At 36.3% G+C, this 22,573-nt stretch overlaps 1 protein-coding gene across 18 annotated transcripts in view; it reads right to left on the reverse strand.

The window, feature by feature from the left end:
- Positions 1-1,000: 1,000 nt before the first annotated feature.
- The window catches only part of LOC115429835 (protein unc-13 homolog B-like), a 95,700-nt gene continuing 74,127 nt past the window's right edge, over positions 1,001-22,573 (reverse strand). For 5 of the 18 annotated variants that reach the window (XM_030149588.1, XM_030149591.1, XM_030149586.1 and 2 more), the window contains 22 exons: positions 21,184-21,310; positions 20,906-21,002; positions 19,676-19,819; positions 18,479-18,556; positions 17,308-17,385; positions 17,115-17,135; positions 16,608-16,655; positions 16,421-16,453; positions 13,050-13,067; positions 12,397-12,417; positions 12,188-12,214; positions 11,710-11,730; positions 9,733-9,821; positions 9,481-9,627; positions 9,142-9,265; positions 8,994-9,047; positions 8,311-8,388; positions 5,570-5,717; positions 5,356-5,412; positions 5,057-5,149; positions 4,820-4,979; positions 2,787-3,072 (listed from right to left, as the gene is read on the reverse strand). In XM_030149588.1, coding sequence (XP_030005448.1) covers positions 2,787-3,072; positions 4,820-4,979; positions 5,057-5,149; positions 5,356-5,412; positions 5,570-5,717; positions 8,311-8,388; positions 8,994-9,047; positions 9,142-9,265; positions 9,481-9,627; positions 9,733-9,821; positions 11,710-11,730; positions 12,188-12,214; positions 12,397-12,417; positions 13,050-13,067; positions 16,421-16,453; positions 16,608-16,655; positions 17,115-17,135; positions 17,308-17,385; positions 18,479-18,556; positions 19,676-19,819; positions 20,906-21,002; positions 21,184-21,310 — 1,949 coding nt within the window. Of the gene's footprint in view, positions 3,073-4,819; positions 4,980-5,056; positions 5,150-5,355; positions 5,413-5,569; positions 5,718-8,310; positions 8,389-8,993; positions 9,048-9,141; positions 9,266-9,480; positions 9,628-9,732; positions 9,822-10,411; positions 11,066-11,656; positions 11,731-12,187; positions 12,215-12,396; positions 12,418-13,049; positions 13,447-13,650; positions 13,678-16,420; positions 16,454-16,607; positions 16,656-17,114; positions 17,136-17,307; positions 17,386-18,478; positions 18,557-19,675; positions 19,820-20,905; positions 21,003-21,183; positions 21,321-22,573 lie in introns of those variants that run through there. The other 13 variants (XM_030149594.1, XM_030149593.1, XM_030149600.1 and 10 more) reach the window with 11 other exon arrangements.

Consider the following 22,573-nt stretch of genomic DNA (forward strand, 5'->3'; position numbering starts at 1 on the left):
TCCACATTGCAATCCAACACATTACCAAGTGAGTTAAATCCCCACTGTAAGCGAATCTGACCTATTTGCTATCTGACTGACATGATATAACGAGGGCTCTGATTGGCTCTGTGGTAATAGACAAAACGATATTTCTTTCCACAGTACTGTGTCAAAGCAAGGTTATTATCGTTAATGAAAACTAACGAAATGACATAAACTAGAATTGTAAAAAACATTTTCATTAACTGAAATAAATACTGTAATTATAAGAAAAAAAACAAAACATAAATTAAACTGTATTGTGTGCTTACAAAACTAACTAAAATGGATAAAATTTATGGATAAAATTCCCTTCGTTTTTGTCTTTGTCAATGTCGGATTTCCCTCAAGCAATCTTAGATAGTGGCACCATATGATATTTAATGGTCCGTCACTTGTGGTCATTTGTGGTTTACAGTCGTCTTCTGGTCCTCACTCTACCTGGAAACATGGAGACTGAAGTTGGAAGAAAGCAGCAGAGTCCTGTCTGGGATTTATTTGAATATGACGAAGAAGAGAAAAGATATAAAAAAACTAAAACTAAGCATTTAGAAAATAACAAAAACTAATAAAAACTAGCAAACCTGCTCTAAAAACTAATTAAAACTAGCTGAATTAGATTAAAAAAAAGGCAAAACTAAATAAAACTAAACTAGAATGAAAAATCCAAAAGTATTATAACCTTGGTCAATAGCCACTTCGTAATCATAAATAGGTTTCTGCAGAGTTACTTCATCTCCAGACATATTTTTTTTTCTCTTTTGGATCTCTTTTTAGATTTCTCTTTTTGAAAATGTCTCTTTGGGATGTAAAGGGTGATGTCTCCTGTAATAAAACATGCATAATTAAATAATATAATTAAAAAGGACAAATCTGAAAGTAATCATCACTAGGGGCCTTAAGATGTGGAAAAAAAAAAAAAAAAAACAGATTCAGTGCAGTTCATGTTATATGCTGAAAAAAACAACAAATGCACGTATTTATAGTTACTTCGCAAATACTTTATACAAAATTCATTAATTGGAATGTTTACATGGTGACAACAACCTATCAGAGTAGTGACAATACAAAGAAAACACCACAGAAATGCAATCAACTGTGACCGATAAACTGTACTGGTTAACTATTGCAGTGATTTGGTGAGAGTGCAAGGGTTAACAAATTTAGAAAACATGCTTTAAAAAAAACAAAACACAAAAATAAAGATCAAAAATGAACACTTGGCACAAGGAAGAGAGGTGTTACAGAATGACACGACACATTCGCCCTCAGAAAACAGTGACATCATTATTCACAAAGGTTAAAGTAATGTAACAAAGAAGAGTCTGGGTTTGTGTTTTATACATAATGTGATCTGTTAAAAAATGTGCACATATAAAAGCGATGTTACGCTGTCATGAAAAGTAACATTTTAATATTTCATCACATTCACTGGCACACTTCTCACTGTATATATTATTTCCCCTGCCCAGAAGAACAGAAAGATATTTTAAAACACAAGACTAAGAGGAACATTTATGTAACATCGGAAGAAATGGGACTCAAAATACAAGCCTAAATATGATCATGAAGAATGTCACTTCAGATTTGGGGAAAAAATAAATGGCCAATCCCTACTGTGTAGGATCGAAAGAAAATAAAAAGTTTGATATTTTCACTAAAATAAGGCCACTCACAGGAAAAATAGAAGAAAAACAGCAGGAAATATATGTAAACCGCAAATAATTACTTCTTACGTATGACGTAAATGTCAAAATGTTTGCTTCTGGAGAAAAAACAGTCGTTCCTTACTATAAATTAACAGTAAGAAAGTTAAGGACGACTCTCTAAATATGTCACTAATTCCATACGTGTAAATATCAGGTCTCTATCCATTCATGAATGAACGGAAAACTGCAGCAGCAACTCACCTGTGCAAATTCTCAAACATACTGTCCTGGCTTACACCTATGTTTCCAGCAGTAAACAATGTTTTCAATCATGGCCTTTGAAACGCACAGATAAAATAAATATGTATAAAAAATAAATAAAATGGATAAAATATTAGCATAGGCCACATGAGCCGGACGATGACTTTATACTTAAATCACATAACAGGCCTGTCCTATTTGATGTTAATGTAACTTGTATTGTTGACTTTAACGTTGTATACTGTTACCTGGGGAGAAGAGGAACAATCAATTTCACTGTGATGGTCAGAAACAAGGCACAGATTCATCCTCTAAATGACAGGGCAAAATGTAAAATGCTGCACGGTATAAACTCTGCAAAGTGACAGACTTAGCTAGGACCGCCGACTAGCTACCATTTATTCAGTCATGGAACACATTTTGTGAATTAAACCGCACTGTATTTTCACATTTCTGACTTGACGCGGTCACAGTTTGCAGAGTGTAAGGCATTCGACACATGGCCACAGTTTGAAGGGGTTATTGCACAACAACATGGGGAAGATGTGAGAACTGTTTGGCCCTCTGGTGGAGCCTGGTGTCCTCTGTTCCCTTGGGGTTATGGACGGTGCACTGATGAGGACAGGGGTTAAAAAAAAAAAAGTAATAAAACTGAGTAGGGGTATAGTGGGGGTTGCTTTACAGTAATGTGGTAATCAGAGTATCTGAGTAAAATGGAAAGTGAGCGGTGGTCAAAATGTGACAGTGAGTCAGTTCATGTGGCCACCAAACAGTCAACAGCAGCTAAGACACATCGAAGGTCTAGGAAAGAGTCAACGAGGCGTTCGAGGTCGAGGGGGGATACGACGGCCCTCCTCATCTCCCCTCCTCGGCCGATCGCGTCTCCGACTTCAGCCTCACGAACTCCTTGGCCACGTCGTCATTGGAGCGCTGGGAGAGGATTCGCATGGCGGTGAGGCCAGTGTCGTCCATGTGGATGCGTTGACCCAGCGGGCACCAGCAGGCGCAGTTGCCCTTCTCCATGACGTCTCGTAACTGGATCACGGCTAAACCCACCACGCGGTCGGCTCGGCCGAAGCAGTAGTCTTTAACACACACTTGCAGCTCATAGCAGTCGAAGCCATCCTGGTTTCCAAGAACACTAGGGATAAAAGAAGGTGAGTGACAGTTTCTGCAGGTACATTTAAGACTCTTAACACCTTTTTACCCTACCGAGACCCAGCAGTGCATTTTTGTCCTCTGCTGGGGACAAGAGTTTCACTGCTTTACTTAGAATTAAAAATATTACCAATGGTCCTGCAGGTCCTTCACCTATAGGTGGCAGGGATGGGCTCCAGCATCCCCACGACCCTCTCAAGGATAAAGCGGTTCAGAAGATGACTGACTGATTGGCCCTGTATCTCACTGTCATGCTCTATCAAGAATCAATAACTAGTTGAATTTGTGAGGTTGTCAGGTTCTGTCTCTATGTTAGAGTCCTGTGGTCTGGATGCAGGAGATCTGTCTCCCAAAAGAAGTGGGTGGTACTTTCACTGGAGGATAACGCAACTAACTAAATGAAAGTCCATATATAGAATAGAATAGAATAGAATGGGTTTTATTGTCATTACACCAGTTGCAGGTGGTCTCTGCCAGCGACAGTGCACTTACATCTAAATAACAACACAGTAAGAGACAGACATATACTAGATAAATATATGATATAAAGTAGTGTGTAATCTAAATATGTTCAAATTGGTGATATTCTGTATGACAAGGTAGAAATTAAGAATATAAAATTAGCATAAAAATGTGCAAATGTAACAGTGTAAGCAATGTAAACCTACATGTACCAGACATGAGGCACATGTTCCGTGTGTGGTTCTTGTGATTATGAAGTATTTTTGTGTATTTTTGACTTACTATCAGTGCTCAGTAGTATCTATACTAATATCTCTAACCATTTACAAGTTATAAGCCATCAAAATATGGCCCATTATAAGTAAATGCACCTTTTTTTTTTCAATCAAAAATTCAAACTGTGAACAAACTTTGTAGACATTGTCCCAAGGAAGCTATATAAAACATTTGGAAGACAATTTTATGATGCACTGTTGGCAGGTACTAAGGAGAATTATCTTTGTCATTTATCAGCTTGGAAAAATGACCTTCAAACAGAAATATCTGTAGAGGATTGGGAGAGGGCCTGTCTTATGGCTCAAACACAAACAATTAACACCAGGTTTAGACTATTACAGTACAAATGGTTATTTAGAACATCTGTCACCCCTGTAAAACTACACCGTTTTAATCCTGACATTCCCGACATTCGTACTAAATGTAATAAGGAAATGGGCACTTTGTTTCATTGTATGTGGACCTGTGAGAAACTTCAGAATTTTTGGAAAGAGACTCTTCATTTAATTTATAGATTTACAGAATGTGTTATTCCTGTGGATCCAAAATGTTGTATTTTGCACATCTTCCCTGAGCAGTTTCAAGTAATCGGAAGAAAAAGGAAACTTAAATTTTTGTTTATTACAAGCCAGATGAGTCATTTCTTTGAGATGGAAAGATATTCAAGGACCCACAACAAACCAATGGATTAAAGAAATGTCTCCTAACCTGGCAATGGAAAAGCTGACGTTCCAGGCTAAAGGAAAGATCAAAGACTTTTATAAGATCTGGATACCTTTTTTGCAGTTTTTAAAGGACTTGTCTGTATAGTCAATTAAGTTGTGTCTGTCAAGTATGTTTTGTTGCACTGGGAGTGGATGCTATTGTGTGGGTGGGGGGTGGTAGGGATTGTTTTGATGTGTTATGTTTTTTTGCTTGTTCTTCTAAAACAATGAAAAAGGACAATAAATATATTTATGAAAAAAAAAAGATAAGATAAGATAAGCACTTACAAGTGAAAGCTTTCGTTGAATTTGGGCGACCAGCTGTTGTTCTTGGATTTGGTCTGAAATTTGCGTTTCTTGTCGCTGAGGTGAGGTCCGATCATCGAGATTTCGACGAAGGGCCGGAACATGCCGGACGTCTGCCACTTCAAGTCATTGGCTCCGATAACTGTGAACACATTTTATTTAGACATTTGCCTTTCAACGCCACACACTTAACACTTTGCTGCACAGACTCCACCTGACCTTTGGCGGTAACTTTGCGCTCGCTGCTCTTGGGATGGGTGTAGAGCTCGAGCTGGACCGACACCTCTCCTATTGGTTTGTCCACACCTGAGCCTAGTTTAACATAATATTAGTTAGTTTCCATTTGACAGAACACAGATAAAACAGTGACTGAAGATGCAGAGATAGTACGAGAAGGGGTACAGGTGGAAAGCTGGGTTTGACCCTCCCACCTCAGTGGCAAGAAGTGACAAAACTCTAAAAAGGGAGAGTGGGTTGGGTGGAAGAGTAGACCAGTAGATGGTTTCAGTTGAACCTACCCCTGCTGGGCTGTATTTTTTCATTGGGAGTTAACCTAATACCCTTTCCATTGTGCACTGGCACAGAGGCAGCACAGGAGATAAAAAAGAAGACAGCAATAACAGGTCAGCGTCAAACACTCTCAATGCACAAACAGCCCATTACTGCCCTCTTCTGGTCAAATGCAACAAAAGCTTTCTTGCTGTGCTGCAACTGGATGGTTGGTTGAAGTACCTTGTGAGTGCTGGGTCGTGACAAAGGTCTTGATGAGCGTGTCTGTCGTCTGAGTGTACAGCGACAGGGCGTGGCGTAGTGATGACAGCTCAGGACTCTTCTCCAGGTACGCTTTCTTCAGCCCATTCCCTCCCGCATGGAAGTATTGCTGCAAACAAAACAGAGGCAGAGTCGATGCATAAACATTGAAACAGTTGGTAATGACAATTTTGCCTTAATATGATCAATTTTAAGCTGAAAAAAAGCCTAAACGTGACATATAAAACACATCAACACAAACCATATATAAAACTGGCAAAAACAATAACGTATAATATGTAATGGCAAGAAAAAGTATGTAACATCTTGAATTTTCCTTGTTTTCTAATCATGAATTATGATCTTATCTGTGTCTAAGTCAGACAAACAAAATGTTCTTAACCGAATACCACAAAAACAATCATAGTCTTCCATGTCACAGTGCTGCTGGAAAAAAATAAGCAAACTCTTGGCTTTAATATTTGGTTGAAGCAAGCGCTATGACACCAAATACTATAATTGTTTCTCTGGTTTTAGGTTAAGTTAAATCATGGTATTTGGTTAGTTTTACAGTACTAAGTTGTGTTTGTACTTCTGGCTTAGATGCAGATCAGATCTATTTAAGGACCAATTAAAGCTGAAAACTAGATTTTTACAAGGTTCACATACTTTCTACTGCAACTGTTCATCAACAGACCTAACGCTCAAATAAGAAGCTCAATTCTAATGAAAAAAAGGACAAACAAAAGCCACACATTTCATATATTCTACTTCAATAAACCTTTCATGCATGTCTAAATATTTTTTAACACCATCATTGGTTATGACTGACGACTTGATGTTTGTTAAACCTTTTAAAATAGTTGATATTCACAGGATCCTTGTCAGTTGCCTTAAAAAAATACTTTTTTCTTTTAACAAAAATAATCAAATTAATAACATAACTATTTTTCCCTGTAATGTCCAATCTAACTTAACGTATCTTTACTACACTCATCTGATTCAACATTTTGGTCTTTTTGTTTAGATTATTTATGTTTTTGAAGTTTTAATGTCATGTTAATTCCCCTCTATTTTAGAGATTAGAAAAGTTCAGCATTTTCTGAAGCAGGCAAATATTTCATTATTTGGCAAAGTAAATTTAAAAAACAAAAGAAAAACAAAAAAACAGTTGGTTCTAATTTTCCACAACATTTGTTTTACTTTGTAGATTAAATAAAATGAGCTGGTTTTGCTAGTTTGCTAATGGTCCACTTCTTGGAAATCATGTATTGCAGATCATGTGAAAATGTCTTCTGCATTCATGGGAAAAACATGATGTGAATTTTTAAAGTTTGGTCATTCGAGTTAAGGTCCGTCATTAGTGTGTACATTTTAAGTCTCACCACTTCTGTACAGAACATCTTCGAAACTTTAAGGATAATGAGCTGTTGGCAAAGTCAAATTAATAAACATTAAATAATTTGTAACCAAAAACAAGAATCTTATGTTTTTCTGAAAGTAATATCTCTAGTAGTTTTAACTTTCTAGCAACCAATTTGTGTTTCATTGTAGAATAAATAAAGTTTTTTGAAATCTAGAAGTTATGTGGTTCTAAATAAAACTGTATTTTCCTAAAAGAATGTTATTTGCATTTCCCTGAAAAATATAAAAGATGCTTCATTGCTTTTTCATTATTTAATGCATTTCTGAAAACAAGATTTCTTACACTTATGGACAAACCCAGAGAGCCATTACATATTAAATATATTAAACTTTAAAAATAGATTTTTTCAAGTAGAGAAACACATATGTGATTGTCAGTCTTTGCTTGTAAATTTTACATTGGAAACATAACTTACAATGAATGAAGTAAATGTGAATGGAAGTTAAAAATCAAGGCTGTTACCTTGTCTTGTGACCGTTCATTTTAATAGCAATGATTATCACTTCAATAAAACACACTTCAGTCACTTACTTTATAATATACAAAGCCTAGCCAAACATAAAAAGTCCTACACTGTGATATGTTCCTGGACTGGCTTTAGCTTCAACATAGCATCATTGCATTAATTTCCATAATTTTTGGACACATAACATTAATAAACCTAGACCTGACCAACTGAATCAGCCCTAGATCATAACACTACCCCAAATTACTTAAACTGTAGTCACAAGGCATGATGGGTAATCACATCATTGGCCTCTCATCTCATGCTGATACACCCTTCACTCTGGAACAGGGTCAATTCAGACTCATCAGACACAGTTCAGTCTTTATGTTCTCTACAAATTGATGGTCGTTTACGAACTAAGAAAATACTCACTACATCAGTTAAAGAACTTGTTGCAGTTGAAACATATTACTCACTGCAGTAATTATTCAATGTAATGTAAGTATGATCTGAATTATTTGCCCAGTTAAATGCAAATAACAGACTTTTTTTTTGGCTGGGCTGTGTATATTTCTAATTAATTCACATTGCTTTGTAGAGATGTATTTTTACTTTGACATTTAAGGTTTTTTTCCTGAATTATTGTGAAAAAAAACTCAAATTATATTTACTGTGGACCATTTACAAAAGAATTAAAAGTGGAAAACATCAAGGGGGTGAAAATTTTTAGACACTTTAACATTCTTTTGTTCATCTCATACATATTAATCGACTTAAATAATCTCCCTGATTAATGAATGAACAACTGAAATTGCATCTTATTGAAACAAAAACATGGTATTAACTGACCTTAATTGTATCCAGTGCCACGTCCATGACGGCACACTGCCTGGGAGACAGACTTTTAGCCTCCCCTGCCATGTGATCCTACGAAGCAAATGATGAAAGACAGTTACGTAAGAAACTGATTTAGGTAAGGTGCGGTAAGGTATGGTAAAGTAAGATACGGTAAGGTAAGCTAAGGTAAGATAAGATAAAATAATGAGTTTATTCATATTTATATGAAAATTTCACAGTTAACAGCAGCAACATACATCAAGCAAGAGCAGAGAAAAAACATAACGTGCGCAGACTTGAAAACCCTCAGCCTGACTTCTCAGGTGCACTACTGCCCCCAGTGGCCTGATTTATCAGTGCATGCCAAAGTTTTTGGACAGATGGACACGGATGACCAACTGATGACAATACCCTGCGGCCAGTGTGGCTGAGGGTAATGAGTGAAAAATGAAATACGAAGAGAAAAATAAGAAATTTGGGATTCATATAAATATTCAATCTAAAAATATAATTAGAATTAAAGCAAAATATTATTTACAAATTTACATTGTGGTTGCAGATGCACATGGTGAGGAGGGGGGGTTTACTGTTATAAAGTCTAATGTGTCTGCTGTGGGGATGAATGACCTGTGGTAAACACTATAAATCAAGGCAAATAAATGTGGGGATAATAGTATATAAAAGCAGGATGGTACCTTGAGTTTTGAGAGCTGACCCAGTTCTTTTGCAGCAGAAAGGATCTGAGCTCCCTGGGTAAAACAAAGAGTTGACACCACTTAAAATAACTCCTACAAATAAACAAAATATGACAAGCAAACTTGAAACTCTTGGTGCTAAGCTTACAAAGGTATCGTTGCCCTGTGGCAGGACAATAGTCTTCTCCAGGCAGGTCATAACGATTTTCCACAGCTCCTTGAGGACACGCTTTAATACAGTCTTCTCACAGACTGTGGCAAACAGCGTTAGTCTGCAAACAACATACAGTTACACTCTCAAGGACAGACTAAAAATAAGATTTGAGCCTCCTTCAGAGGGAGTGTACTTAAAAAAAAAAAGGTCTCAATAAAGGTTGTCATAAAAGACCTTAGAACAGACAAAACATTACAAGGAGACAGAGACCTCTGGGACTGGACTCAAATAGATAATAAGAGTACATTATCAAATCTTAATAAATGCACTCACTTTCCATCGAGGAAGTCCATGAGCGGCCTCAGCATATTGTCAGAATCCGCCTCCACTTGGTTTTTGTTGTTGGCATTAAGCGGCCCTTTGATCTGATACAGCAGAGAGGCCATCTGTCGCATACAGTCACTTATACGGCTCTGGAAACTGGATGGAAACAGTGTGATTGTGTGTGTTATAGAGTGTTTACATGGTCCGTATGTTTGTAGGTTTGTATCAGACAGGGTAAGGGATGCTGTGGGATCAGGCTACCTCTTCCCAAATGTACTGCTGAGCTCATCCAGCGCGTTGTTCAGCTTCACCTGCAGGTCGTTCAGGAGGTCGCTGGCTTCACTGTCCATCTGTGGAAAAGCACACACAAGTACACAACCATTTATTCAACTTTGCTGCAGTAAAGACTTTAAATGTCAGCATAAAACAAAGATTATCATGGTCAAGGGTTACTTTTGCAGCTTCTTATGGCTAATGTTTGCAGCTTCTGAAAGCTACAAACAGACACGATTAAGTAAAAGTGTGTCAGCATCTTTATAAAGGAAAAATGAGATAATGGGCTTTAATTTCTTTATATATTTATACATTTATCCTTCTTATGTACTTCGTTATGTTTTCGTTATTGTGACACTCATCCTGAAAATGATTACTGATATTTTTTCTAAATTATCATTAAGTCGATGACTGTTCTAGTGATCGTTATACATGTTCTATTGTCATACCTACCATTTTTACATTCCAATCCACTTTTATTATATATTTTAAACACTGAGTTGTAGATCAGTGGTTCATTTTCCCCAGGTAATCAAGCCATGACCCACTTTGACACAATTCAATCCAAGCAAATGGAAATTTCATAGTGTCATAAAAACACGTTCACTATCACAATATTTTTTAAAAACAAAATTTACACGTATTTCGATCACTGCATTCAGAGCACATTCCTCAAACCATAAACTGCATTTGCACACAAGTAAAAACCACATATCATAAGGTTTAGGCCCTTTTTATTGTAAATGTCTGTAAATCCACATTCAACACCTTTGTGGTCGTATTTTAAAGGTTGAAGGTTTATTCATGTTATTTTTTTGTGTAGGGAAATTCGGTTGCTGCACATTACCCATCCTAATACACACGACATGTAGCATTAGCATGTTAGGAGCAGTGAGCAGCCACTGTAAGCGCTTAGGGACCAACTCCAGATCTTCATCGGTACCTTGGCCAAGAGCATTGACAGGATTAACCAACACATACAATGGATATAAAAAGTCTACACACCTTTGTTAAAATGCCAGGTTTGTGTGATGTAGAAAAATTAGACCAAGATAAATAATTTCTAACCTTTTTCCACCATTAATGTAACCTATAACCTTTACCACTCTTACCTGTACCTGTTTGTGGCATTTTTGCACTACATCTTGTCAACAAATGACAGTGTAAACTCAGCCTGTTACCTTTCAATTATGCAATTAAAAAGTACACACTCTTCAGCAGACTTGGAATTCTGCTAATAATGAGAAGTACTTTGGGATGCAATTTGTATGAAAAGTAGAGTTATTGTATAAATACTTGATACCTCAATTTCCCTATAGATCACAGGTGTCAAACATGCGGCCTGGGGGCCAAAAGCGGCCCGCCAAAGGGTCCAATCCAGCCTGCGGGATGAATTTGCCAAGTGCAAGTTAGGGCATCAAACTCAAAAATAATATCATAATAACCTATAAATAATGACAACACCATTTTTTTCCCTCTTTGATTTAGTGTAAAAAACATTAAATTATGAAAATGTTTACATTAACAAACTATCCTTTAAAATGTGAATAACTTGAACAAATAGGAACAACCTGAAATGTCTGAATGTAACTGTAACTGAATGTTTTGTGCCTTTGTAGATTTGACCTATAATGCATATGTATAAATGATAAGTCAAGGCAGAATATTGATAAAATTATACTTATATTTCTTAACAAATTCCATTTTTTTCAGGTTATTTACATTCTTTTTGTTTGGATAGTTTTTAAATGTAAATATTGGCATAATTGATTGTTATTTTTTGTAGTAAAACAAGTTGGAGTTGTCATTATTTATTGGCTATCATGCTATTATTTTACTGGTCCCACTTCAGATTAAATTGGGCTGAATGTGGCCCCCAGAAGAAAATGAGTTTGACACCCCTGCTATAGATTAATAAACTATCTATGTAATCTATTCTAATCGTGATTTTGTTGTCACACCCACCTTTCTGCCAGCAGTCTCCAACTTTCAAAGTGAGGACATTGAAAGAAATAAAAAAAAGTTAAGCATTGCAACATATGTGTCTTTCAAACACAGGGGAAGGGAGCGAAAATTTGGGAAGTTAGAGATATGGTTTTCTTTCCATGAATTTTGTCCAGTACACCTTAACCCGTGTATGCTGTAGCATCATCTAAATAAGCAGAGCCTGCAGGGGAGCTAAGCCATATGGATGAGGCCATGGTGTGCCTCATTAAGTCAATGATCCAATGGCCTTTTGATTCATAGCCTGTCAGGGTTTCACAGCACCATTAGTGAGGAGAGACTGAGAAGTATCTGCTCTGCAGCACAAAGGGAAGGCTTCGGGGAAGCAAAGGCAGCTAGAGATGGATTGTGTTCTGTTTGTAATGTACGTTAGAGAGCTGTTTTTTTTTGGTTTTCTTATGCTATATTAATATGCATGAGGCTACACAGCTACGCTCACCTTTTTGTCCTCACATGTATTTTCAGCCTTGGATAGCACAGGGAGGTGGAGAATAACATAGGACAACCTCAGTTAACTGTCATTTACAATTTGGAATTTGAATGTCATTTATAATAACTTGGAAACTGCAGACGATCAATGGCCATTATGGAAAGTGTCATAACAGCAGAATACTAGTCTACGTGTACCTTGGGATGAATGTAACCTACCTTTCCTACAGGGGCTTCCATCTTTGAAAGGTGGGAGTGTTTAAGGTTTTTTGAGAGAGACATAAAAATAGAAAGTGTCAAAAGAAAACAGCTCGCAGTAAAACCCTGAAGAAACTCTGGTAAAAAGTTTGACAACTTTGGAAAATCTGATTTCTGTGCTTCTAAGAATAACCGGTAACTCTTTTACAGTCCTCTTATTTACTACTAAACACTAAGAAAAACTTCCTCAATTACCCATCAACTCAGGTACATTCTGTGCTGCTGTGACCAGTTTAGTCTGGCAATCACTGAATATATAACTGCATCTTTTCTACCAACAAATATTTAACAACACCACCACAAGCACACACTAATTTAAAATAACAAAGCAAAATGTTAGCAACTTAAACCAGTTACAACTACATTGTACTAAGTTAAACAGCTCGGTAAAAGTGTAGGTTTAGTATTTTGTATTTAATGTGTGTAGTTACAGAGGAAATTACCCAACAATACACTTTAATTTATCACATGTTTACAGGATAAATACTTAGTAATTAGAAAACCTTGAAAGGAAGGGTAACAAAATAAATACAATTAGAATACTTTACATAACTGCTGAGATTTAAGATGGAAGATATGCAATGAATTGGTAATAACGGTACAGATAAACCCACCTTTTCCTTGTCATCAGTCTATTGTGAAGAAAAAGAATAAAAGAAGATACAGACCGATTAAATAAAAGGTACACCAGAAAAGTTCAATGGTGCCAGAAGGGAAAAGGGAAAAAGTCAATTTTTAGGGACTGGTGTGGGAAAACTGCCACAAAAGGTTAGTGACGGAGGGTAAAAACCTCACAAATGATAAAAGTGGATGTGAGAAACAAACATGACTAGAACCTGTAGGAAATGGTGTGCAGAAAAAGCACAGTAGGAGTGCGAGACTGTTAGAAGTTGTGAGAAACAACCAGGGAAAAATGAGAACGACTTTAATCTGGTTCAGACAAACCTCAACCTTTACTTTCTCCCCTTCCTCCCCTACTTCCTCTTCCTCCTCCTCCTCACTTTCATCAAACTACGAGTGGCAGGAAAAACAAAAAACATAAATAGAAACCTAAACGTTCACGTCTCACTGCTGATAATTTAGTTGAAAGTTTCCATATGGCTGGAAACAAGTAAGAATTATCTCTGTATATGTTAATATTTCTCCTCCACAAGCACATGTTAAGTATATGCAGTCATGTAAAACACAACATGCATGCATATACGGATAACTTGCCTGCCATGCTAGGATTCTATTCTTGTACTAGAAAAGAAAAAGAAAACATAACGGTGACTTAATTGCGCTCAAATTGTTGCAAAGTGCTGCAACTGAACTGGAACACGAATAAATACAAGAATCTAATTCATAGATTTCATGCACAGAGAATGTGAGGACAAACATTATAGCATCATTACATGTAACGTTCACTCAGAATCCTTTTTTCTCCTTGTCTTACAGACTTGCTGAGAGCCACACAAATGATCGCAACAAAGTGATGTGATGACCTTTCAACCTCAACATATTGTGCCATCATTCTAAGCCAAAATCCACAGGGAAATGTGACGCAACATAACGCAACTCCTCCAAACCCTGAGCTTTTAAAATCCTCAGATCGACCAGGTTTTATTGCAAACAACAGAAGTAAATAAATCCTCAGATCAAATGAGTTTACCCCCGACAACAGAATGTGTCTCATCTGCAGTACTTGTTCTGTTTGAAGTTTTAATGTGGATTTTTTATGTGGTTTTTCCATTTAAAGGGGCACTGGAGCGCTTTTGAAGGGACAATAGAAACCAACATATCTACTGTATAGTTATAAAATTAACTTCATTTCACATTTAAGATGATTCACAAAGCTCTATCCAGATCTTTAAAAGGGCAATTTGTAATATTTTAGTGAAAAATATTTTAAAAACATATCAATACGTATGTAGAAATAATAGTTCTATTGTTATGTTAAAGACAACAATTTACTAGATTTCCTCAAACAGAAACTAGGAATCAATTACATGCTAGCTTTTCTATTAATATCTGGTTGTTCCCAAGCTGGTTTAGTAAGTAAAGTTGATTTAGTTTTAGTTTAGACGAGGACAGATTTGGCTACTCTGCTGCTTGACTAAAAAGCTACTAAAACTTACTACAAAAAAATAAAAACACAAAGAAAGCTTCCATGTAAATATGTTCAAAGTTCAATTTTACTAAAATGTACACAATCCAATATGGCTGCTGCCTTGTGACATCACAATATGCAAATTAGATGAGTAAATTTACTCCCATCATAAATTTTGGTTCATACCCAATATTTTTCTCATTTACAGTATGACTTTATCTCCAACCACTTCCAAGCTACAGCTTTTTGAATTCTTGATATTAAAATTGAACATAAAAAAAACTCTGGTGCCTAAAGGGTTTTAAAAAAAAAGAAGAAAAAAAGTATAAATTTGAGGTCCCCGTCGTATAATGTGCTGCCAGTTAAGCACCAGGTTCACTTCTGCAACTTTAATTTAAGACATTCAACACCATAATCCAGCTATTTTCCCCACTTTGTTGTTCTATTTCACTCAAGTGTTACTGTTCAATCCATAACTTATTGAGTGAAACTGTTATTTGTAGAAACTTATGAGAACAGCAGGAAAACAAGGTTTACACAATAAAAACTCAGTGAAGCCAATCATAGTTGCAATCTATTGAAATGTGAGTAAGATTTGACTTTGTAATGGTTAAGAAAGTCATGCATTTCATCGCAAATGTGAACGGATCACAACAAGGATTCCTACTAAACAGGATCATTCTACTTAATGAAAAAAGGAAAACAGAAATAAAGGCCTGTCTCTAATACAAGCCTAGTTCAAATTAAGGACTGATACCTCCTACATTTATCAAGTTAGAATGATAATTAACCAGTCTGCCCTCATTCTAGTATGAGGAGAGGGAATAACATCATATGCAATAGTAAACATTACGATAATGATGGTTAAAGTGACCATTGTTAAAACCACCTGCAGAATATGTATGTATTATATGATTTACTGCTCCATGTTCAGTGGCAAAGAAGCATGATTTTAGTCAACAATGGTGTTGCTTAATGTTAAACCAAACACACTTATATGACCTTAAAGTAACTAATTTTATAACCTCCCTGACATTGTTAATATGTTTGCCACTTGCCACACAGTTCAGCCATCTTATCTACCATTATAAGTAATAATAAGTCCACCTGCTATGTTTGGAGACTGAGCACAGATGTATCTGACATCAGATGCAGGCTGGGTTTGTTCAGAAGGTCTGGCTGCAGAATTGAACTGGGATAATAAACCAGGGACTTCAGAAACAAAGCCTGAATCAGATCCTAATCACTAAGGAGTGATTAATGCTGCCTCCTACTGTTGCTATTCATTCATTCATTCATTTTCTGAATCCGCTTTATCCTCACTAGGGTCATGGGGGTCGCTTGGAGCCTATCCCAGCTACTTATGGGCAAAGGCGGGGTACACCCTGGACATGTCTCCAGTTCATCACAGGGCTGACATATAGAGACAAACAATCACTCACATTCACACCTGTGGGCAATTTAGATTAAACCATTAACCTATCAGTGCATGTCTTTGGATAGTGGGAGGAAGCCGGAGTACCCGGAGAGAACCCATGCAGACACGGGGGGGAAACTCCAAACAGAAAGGTCCGACCCACATCAACTGGTGTTGGAATCGAACCCAGGACCGTCTTGCTGTGAGGCATGAGTGCTATCCACTACACCACTGTGTCGTGTACTGTTGATAGCTGGAGTTAATTTCTTAGATTTTAATTCTACAAATTGCCCTTTTAAAGTTTCAACACTTAAAACCTTAAGCGAAATAACATCCAAGTTGATTTTGACTAATAAAAATGATCTAGTGTCCCTTTAAGAAGAACCTCTCTACATTCTACTTTTACTTTACATAACTAATAGCAGGACATTAACTATGGTGAGGAACTCTTTCATTACTATGTTTCTACCAATACTAACCAGAGGCTGTCCCTCCTTATCTTCTGTTACGACCTGTTTTCCAACCCACAGAAAGACAGAAACTTTTATTGACTGCATTAGTGACTAGTAGACTACTGTGATATACTGCACACAGATAAACTAATTAAAACAGAGATAACATGTTTACATTTATCTGTCTATTACAGCCCTAATGAAGAAAACCTACCTCCTGTCCTGCCTCATCCTCTTCTTCCTCTTCCACCAATTCATCTTGCTTTAATTGCAAAGCGAACACACTGTTTGAAATTTACTCTGAAGTGTCCAACACAGACAGTTCTACGACAGCCAATTAAACACATTTAAAACGCCTCTATGCTGCTGCTATAAAAGCTAAAGTTCTACGTGCAAAAAGCAACGTGCTAGGAATTCAAAGCAGAGGGTCACAGCTGACGGAGAAGCTATCGATCGTCTTTACCGGAGCTACAGCGGGACATTGATACAAGGGATGTGATTTACTTAAGTCTCTGTTTGGGCGCTCTGTAGTCTATTAGGCAGAATAGGGTCTAATCTCTGACAGTATTGATCTAAGGGAGGACTTTGTTGGGGACGTTCATCAGACACAGGGACAGGGTACAGACTTTTCTATAGAACCTGTCCATAACAAAGCGGTCAAGATTAATCTCTTATCCAACACTAGCAGCCACCTTCTATGTACCACCACTACTGTACATACCCTTGCTTCTTCTACTGCAATCTGACACATGGGAGACACATACATGCGTCACATATTGATATTTTCCCAAGTAAATACATGTGCTGTATGTTTAAGTATTCATTTCCAAAGTACCACATTGGATATTATCTTTAAATGTAATTTAACAGCACATTGACCATCTTTACATCTACATCTTTGTCTTTAGTCTTACCTGTTGAGCACCCATTGACTCAAACATTTTCTCCAGCTGGATTCTTAACTGCTGTACATTATTCATCAGGACGCAGGGCTGCGAGAGGACACAGGGAAGAGCAGAGTTTGTTGTAGGATGAAGAAATGTAGCAGGGACTATTGATTGGACATTCTGTGTGGAGCCTCCAGAGCACGGGTGTCAAACATATGGGCCAAAACCGGTCCGCAAAAGGGTCCAATCTGGCCCCTGGGATGAATTTTTGAATACAAAAATTTTGCTTAAGATATCAACAATCATTTTAGTTCAGGGGCCACATTCAACCCAAATTTGGGGCAGATGATGTGCCCTTGAGCAAGACACTTGACCCCCCATTTGCTCCCTGGGTGCCTGATATGGCATGCCCTCTGCTCCTTGTATGGAGTGTGTGGTGCATGTTCTAATGATGGATTAAATGCAGAACTCCAAATTCAGCGGGTGGTGCATATCTACATGTGTGAACCCTACCAACAAATAAAAATTCTTGATTTTAATTCTTTATTTGATCTCAAATGAGTTGGACTAGTAAAATACTAAAATTACATTATGACAATGCATTTATAAACTATCCTTTCCCAAAACAGTGAATAAGCTGAACACATATGAACTTGAAATGCCTTAAGAGAAGTAAGCGCAATTTTAACAATATTCTGCCTGTTACTAAATGTCTAATGTATTTGTAGATCCACTGTGATCTGTTAGTTGTAAAGCATATATGTAAATGAGTAGCTGAGGCATAATATTGTTGAAATTACACTTATTTTCTTAAAACATTTCAGTTTTTTCAGGGTTGTTCATGTTGTTCACATTTTTTTAAAGCGTAGTTTGTATATGCAAACATTTTCATCGTGTAATTTAACATTTTCATTCTAAAATGAGAAAAGTTTGGAGTTGACATTATTTATGAGTTATTATGTTATTATTTTACTGGTCTGATCTACTTCAGATCATACTGGGAGGATGTGGCCCCTGAACTAAAATGAGTTTGACACCTCTTCTCCAGGAGAACAGTTTTTTTTTTCTTCAATATATACTGTACACTGTGCATTGTCTCTTTAATGTTAAAAATGCTATTTACTATGTACAGTATGACCTACCTAAAGAAACTACTGAATGTAAATAAACTGTAGGACATAAAAGGCACTATACTTACAATCTTCTCTTTGTCAATATAAGTGGGGAAACTCTTAGTCAGAATGGCACTGTACTGCAGAAGAACTTTGGCAATCGTCTGTCAAGATGAACAATAAGAAAGACATTAAATTAAATTAATTTCAAGCGATTCATTCAACATATAACATAAAAATTAGGGGTGACTGATACAGGATATAGACAAAAATATCGGGGACACATTGAATCCAGGTGTTTCATTGCAAACAGGGTGCTGGCTATAAATAGGCAATGACAGATCATAATATAATTTCGTAATGCGATAAATATCACAGCAATAAATGCTTTACTTTGTCCATAGGATTACTTTTGTTCACACCCATCTAAAATGCTTACAAAATGCTTCAGAATTTTTTATTTTTTTTTAACAAAATCAGCCTGCAGACTTAAAGAAATACTGTTTTGACATTATTGTGACAGCCATTGGCAGCTGACAAGACTATTTTTTTTTTTATCATGATATTATTTCAAATGAGTGGAAATGAGAAAGTCCTGAAAGATGTAGGTCGGATGTGCCCTAGTGTTTTGGTCCATATAGTGTATAGACTCCTTCAGGACTGATCCTGAAAACTAACTATCAAGGAGATAGATTGCCAATATTCAATACTGCCCCAGGGCAGCTGTGGCTACACATGTCGCTTACCACCTCCAGTGTGAGTGAATGAATAATGGATCCAATATACGCTTTGAGTATGTGTAAATAGAAAAGCACCATAAATCTAATCCACTATATTTAAATCATGCCTTTTACAGAATGTGTCATTTTCATAAGTATTTGGACAGATTAGAAATAATTACATGAATGTATTTTGTCACATACTGTATGTAAAAAATTGATACACATGATGGAAAAAAATAAAAGAAGTGAAAATTACCTAATAATTAGCTGATACTCAATAAAAATACTTAAAAAAAGAAGCAACACAATTGATTATTATAAGATTGCCAGGCATCACTTCGTGTTTTATCTGACACACATGAAGGGAAACCCCTACTCATCTGTTAGTTCAATTCATTGTTTCTCTTTAATGAAGAATTCTCCCTGCATACTGCTGCAGCTGTTACATAATGTCTCCAATATGTTACAGTGTTTCCCAGAAAGAGAAAGATTATATTATGTTACATGTAATATTCAATTATTTATTATGTAAGCATTATGTCACTGTCTGTGTAGGGTCACCTTTGAGAATCGTCGACTGTACTGTGCCATGACTTTGGGGTCGGGACATTCCAGTTTCTTGATGATCTCAAAGCTCTGGTTGAGCTGAGTGAAAATGTCCACCACAGAGCAGGAGAACAGAGCATGTTCAGATGTCTGCTGGAACTGCAAATATCACAAACAGATTAATACTGGGTAGTTTACACTTTATTATTGTGTAGAGTTCTTTAACAGAGGAAAGTATGAGGGCTGTTCAATAAGTTCATGGCCTCACCCAGAAATACTGGTTGTTACAATACAGGATGTTACATTCTTTCGTGATGGGATAGTGATGCTTGAACATCGATGGACCAAGTGCATTGCTGTAAATGGAGATTATGTTGAAAAATAAAATATAAATTATCAGTCTGTGTTGTTCTGTTCTGGGTGAGGCCATGAACTTATTGAACGGCCCTCGTATATGATACAAAATGTATTTAATATGTAAATATGTTTAACCACACATCTTCACTAGTCAAAGTGAATGTATCAATAGGTTTTTGAGACAAATTAGCACATGTGAGCACCAGGAGATAACCTTTTTGACACTGTTAACAGCTTTTACTCAGCTGCGATCAGACTGTTGAGTAAACACATACAATATTAGAAATGAAAAATGGAGTGGATCTCAGCTACACTGTGCAATATTAACTCTAACCCGAACTGTGCAATGTCTGTACTATACTCAGTGCAATACAGGAGCGTAAAACGCAACGGGTATACTTTTTAATCACAGACTGTATTATTCGCATTATTTAATAAGATAAGGTATGACTTTTTTTATCCCATCGAGGGGAAATTTCACAGTTGACAGTAGCAACATACAACAAGCAAATGCAGAGAAAAGGACAGGTAGGAAAACTACAAACAAGTGGAAAAAAAGAGAATAATAAGAAAATTGGTATTAATATAAATATCTAAATAAATACAAAATTAGAATTCAAATTAAATATTATTTACATATTTACATTGTGGTTGCACATGTACATGGTGTGATAAGGGGGGTTACTGAGAACCGTTGTATAGGGAGTAATTATGAATATTTATATATAATTTTTCTACAGATTATTTTTTCCTGTTTACTTGTGCTTTACCTGTGTTTTTACTGAGACCAATGCAACATCATTTCATTTTGCATCTATGATGTAATGTTTAAATGACAATAAAGGAATCTGAAATCTGAATGTTGAGGTAAATGGTGAATTTTCTTACTCCATCTTTCTTGTCTCTTTCGAGGGCTCCATGCATAAACTCCATAGACACATCCTCATTTTCATCCAGCCACTGTAGCACAAACTGTACAAACCATCTACAAAGAAAAGGCGAAAAAGGGTTAATTTTTTCCAAAACAACAGCCGCCTTTTCAACTTTCTTGCCCTTTGTAATATTAGTGTTAACAGAATGTAACAGTGATGTCTTGAAAAGCAAAGAATAGACAAGTCTAACTGCTCCCTGCCAGTAGTATGATGAAACATGTCACGTGAACTTACGATGGGTAGTCAGGAACAACATCCTTAAAGTTCGGCAGCTCTTTCACATATTCATTGTAGAGCCACTTGACCTTGAAGTGCAGGTTCATGTAGTCGGTGCTCTTGCACAGACGGTGCTTCTCATGTTCTGTGGAAAAAAAGACAGGAAGCCCTGTGAGCTTTGCAGGAGTAAGTGTGAGATTCTGAACTCCTCACTATGGGAATCACTAGTGTGCACGCTGAGGTTGGAGCTAAAGTTGTAAATGACACAAGTAAGACCCACATAATTATCTGTACCGAACTAAACCTGTGATCATACTGGAATAACCTCACAATGTATTCATTGTTTTTGTTCAGTTTTTGATTTCCCTCAAACCCTGAAGGGAATTTGACAAACTACATCTAACCTCTAGTCTTCCCATAAGCATAAACATTTTGTTGATTCATTGCAAAATAAAGATAATTTTTGTAGTATAACACAAATTGAATAGTTTAAAGGTTCAGTGTGTAAGATGTATGAGGATTTAGATTAAATAAATTACAGAATGGGAACAGAATTGTGTTTTTATTAGTGTATAGTAGATCTGGTTGGTATGTGCAAAAAATGAAATCTAAATTGTTTTTCAATTTTAACTCGACATTTTACTCATGTTTTCTGGCTGCATAAACTGTAAACAATACTCAAACACACTCTTTATTTACTAAACTCATGTGCTGTATGTGATTGGAGAAACACATTCACAATCAATATATTATAAGAAGCAAACAGGTGTCATTTTCAGATTTTGTTGAGCAAGAAAAGTATCAAGAGAATTAATCTTGATTTTGTGATTTTTCATGATTTTCAAGAGGCAAAACCTTCATTAATTGAATTAATTTGATATATTGCCCAGCCCTAGAGTATAACCAACTGTTTATACGGACAATTGAATCAGGTAGCCTCTCACAGTCGATCATACTGCGATATCATGTTTCTACAACCGGTAAGAATGAATGTCCTTCATTTTTCACCCATTTTATATTACTGTTAATGTACATTACAATCCAAAAGTATGTTTGATTGTGGAACAAACTTTACATTCCCTCAACCACAAAAGCCCAGACAAGAAACACTGATACTAATGGAACACAGTAGAAAAAAAAAAAATCAATAATAATAATAATAATAATAATAATAATGATACGTTTTTTTTTCTTTTTGTAGCCACCATAGGGGAGCATGAGGGGAACTGAGTCATTTACAATCGGCAATTTCATCACTAGGGGTGTGTATTGGCAAGAATCTGGCGATACAATACAAATCACAATACTAGGATCACGATACGATATATCATGATATATCATGATACTGTCATAAAGGCACTTTTTTGTTTGTTTCTTTTTTAAAAACGATTATTTCCTTGACGAATTA

This window comes from Sphaeramia orbicularis, chromosome 12 (assembly GCF_902148855.1).
Source record: "Sphaeramia orbicularis chromosome 12, fSphaOr1.1, whole genome shotgun sequence".
NCBI lineage: Eukaryota > Metazoa > Chordata > Actinopteri > Kurtiformes > Apogonidae > Sphaeramia > Sphaeramia orbicularis.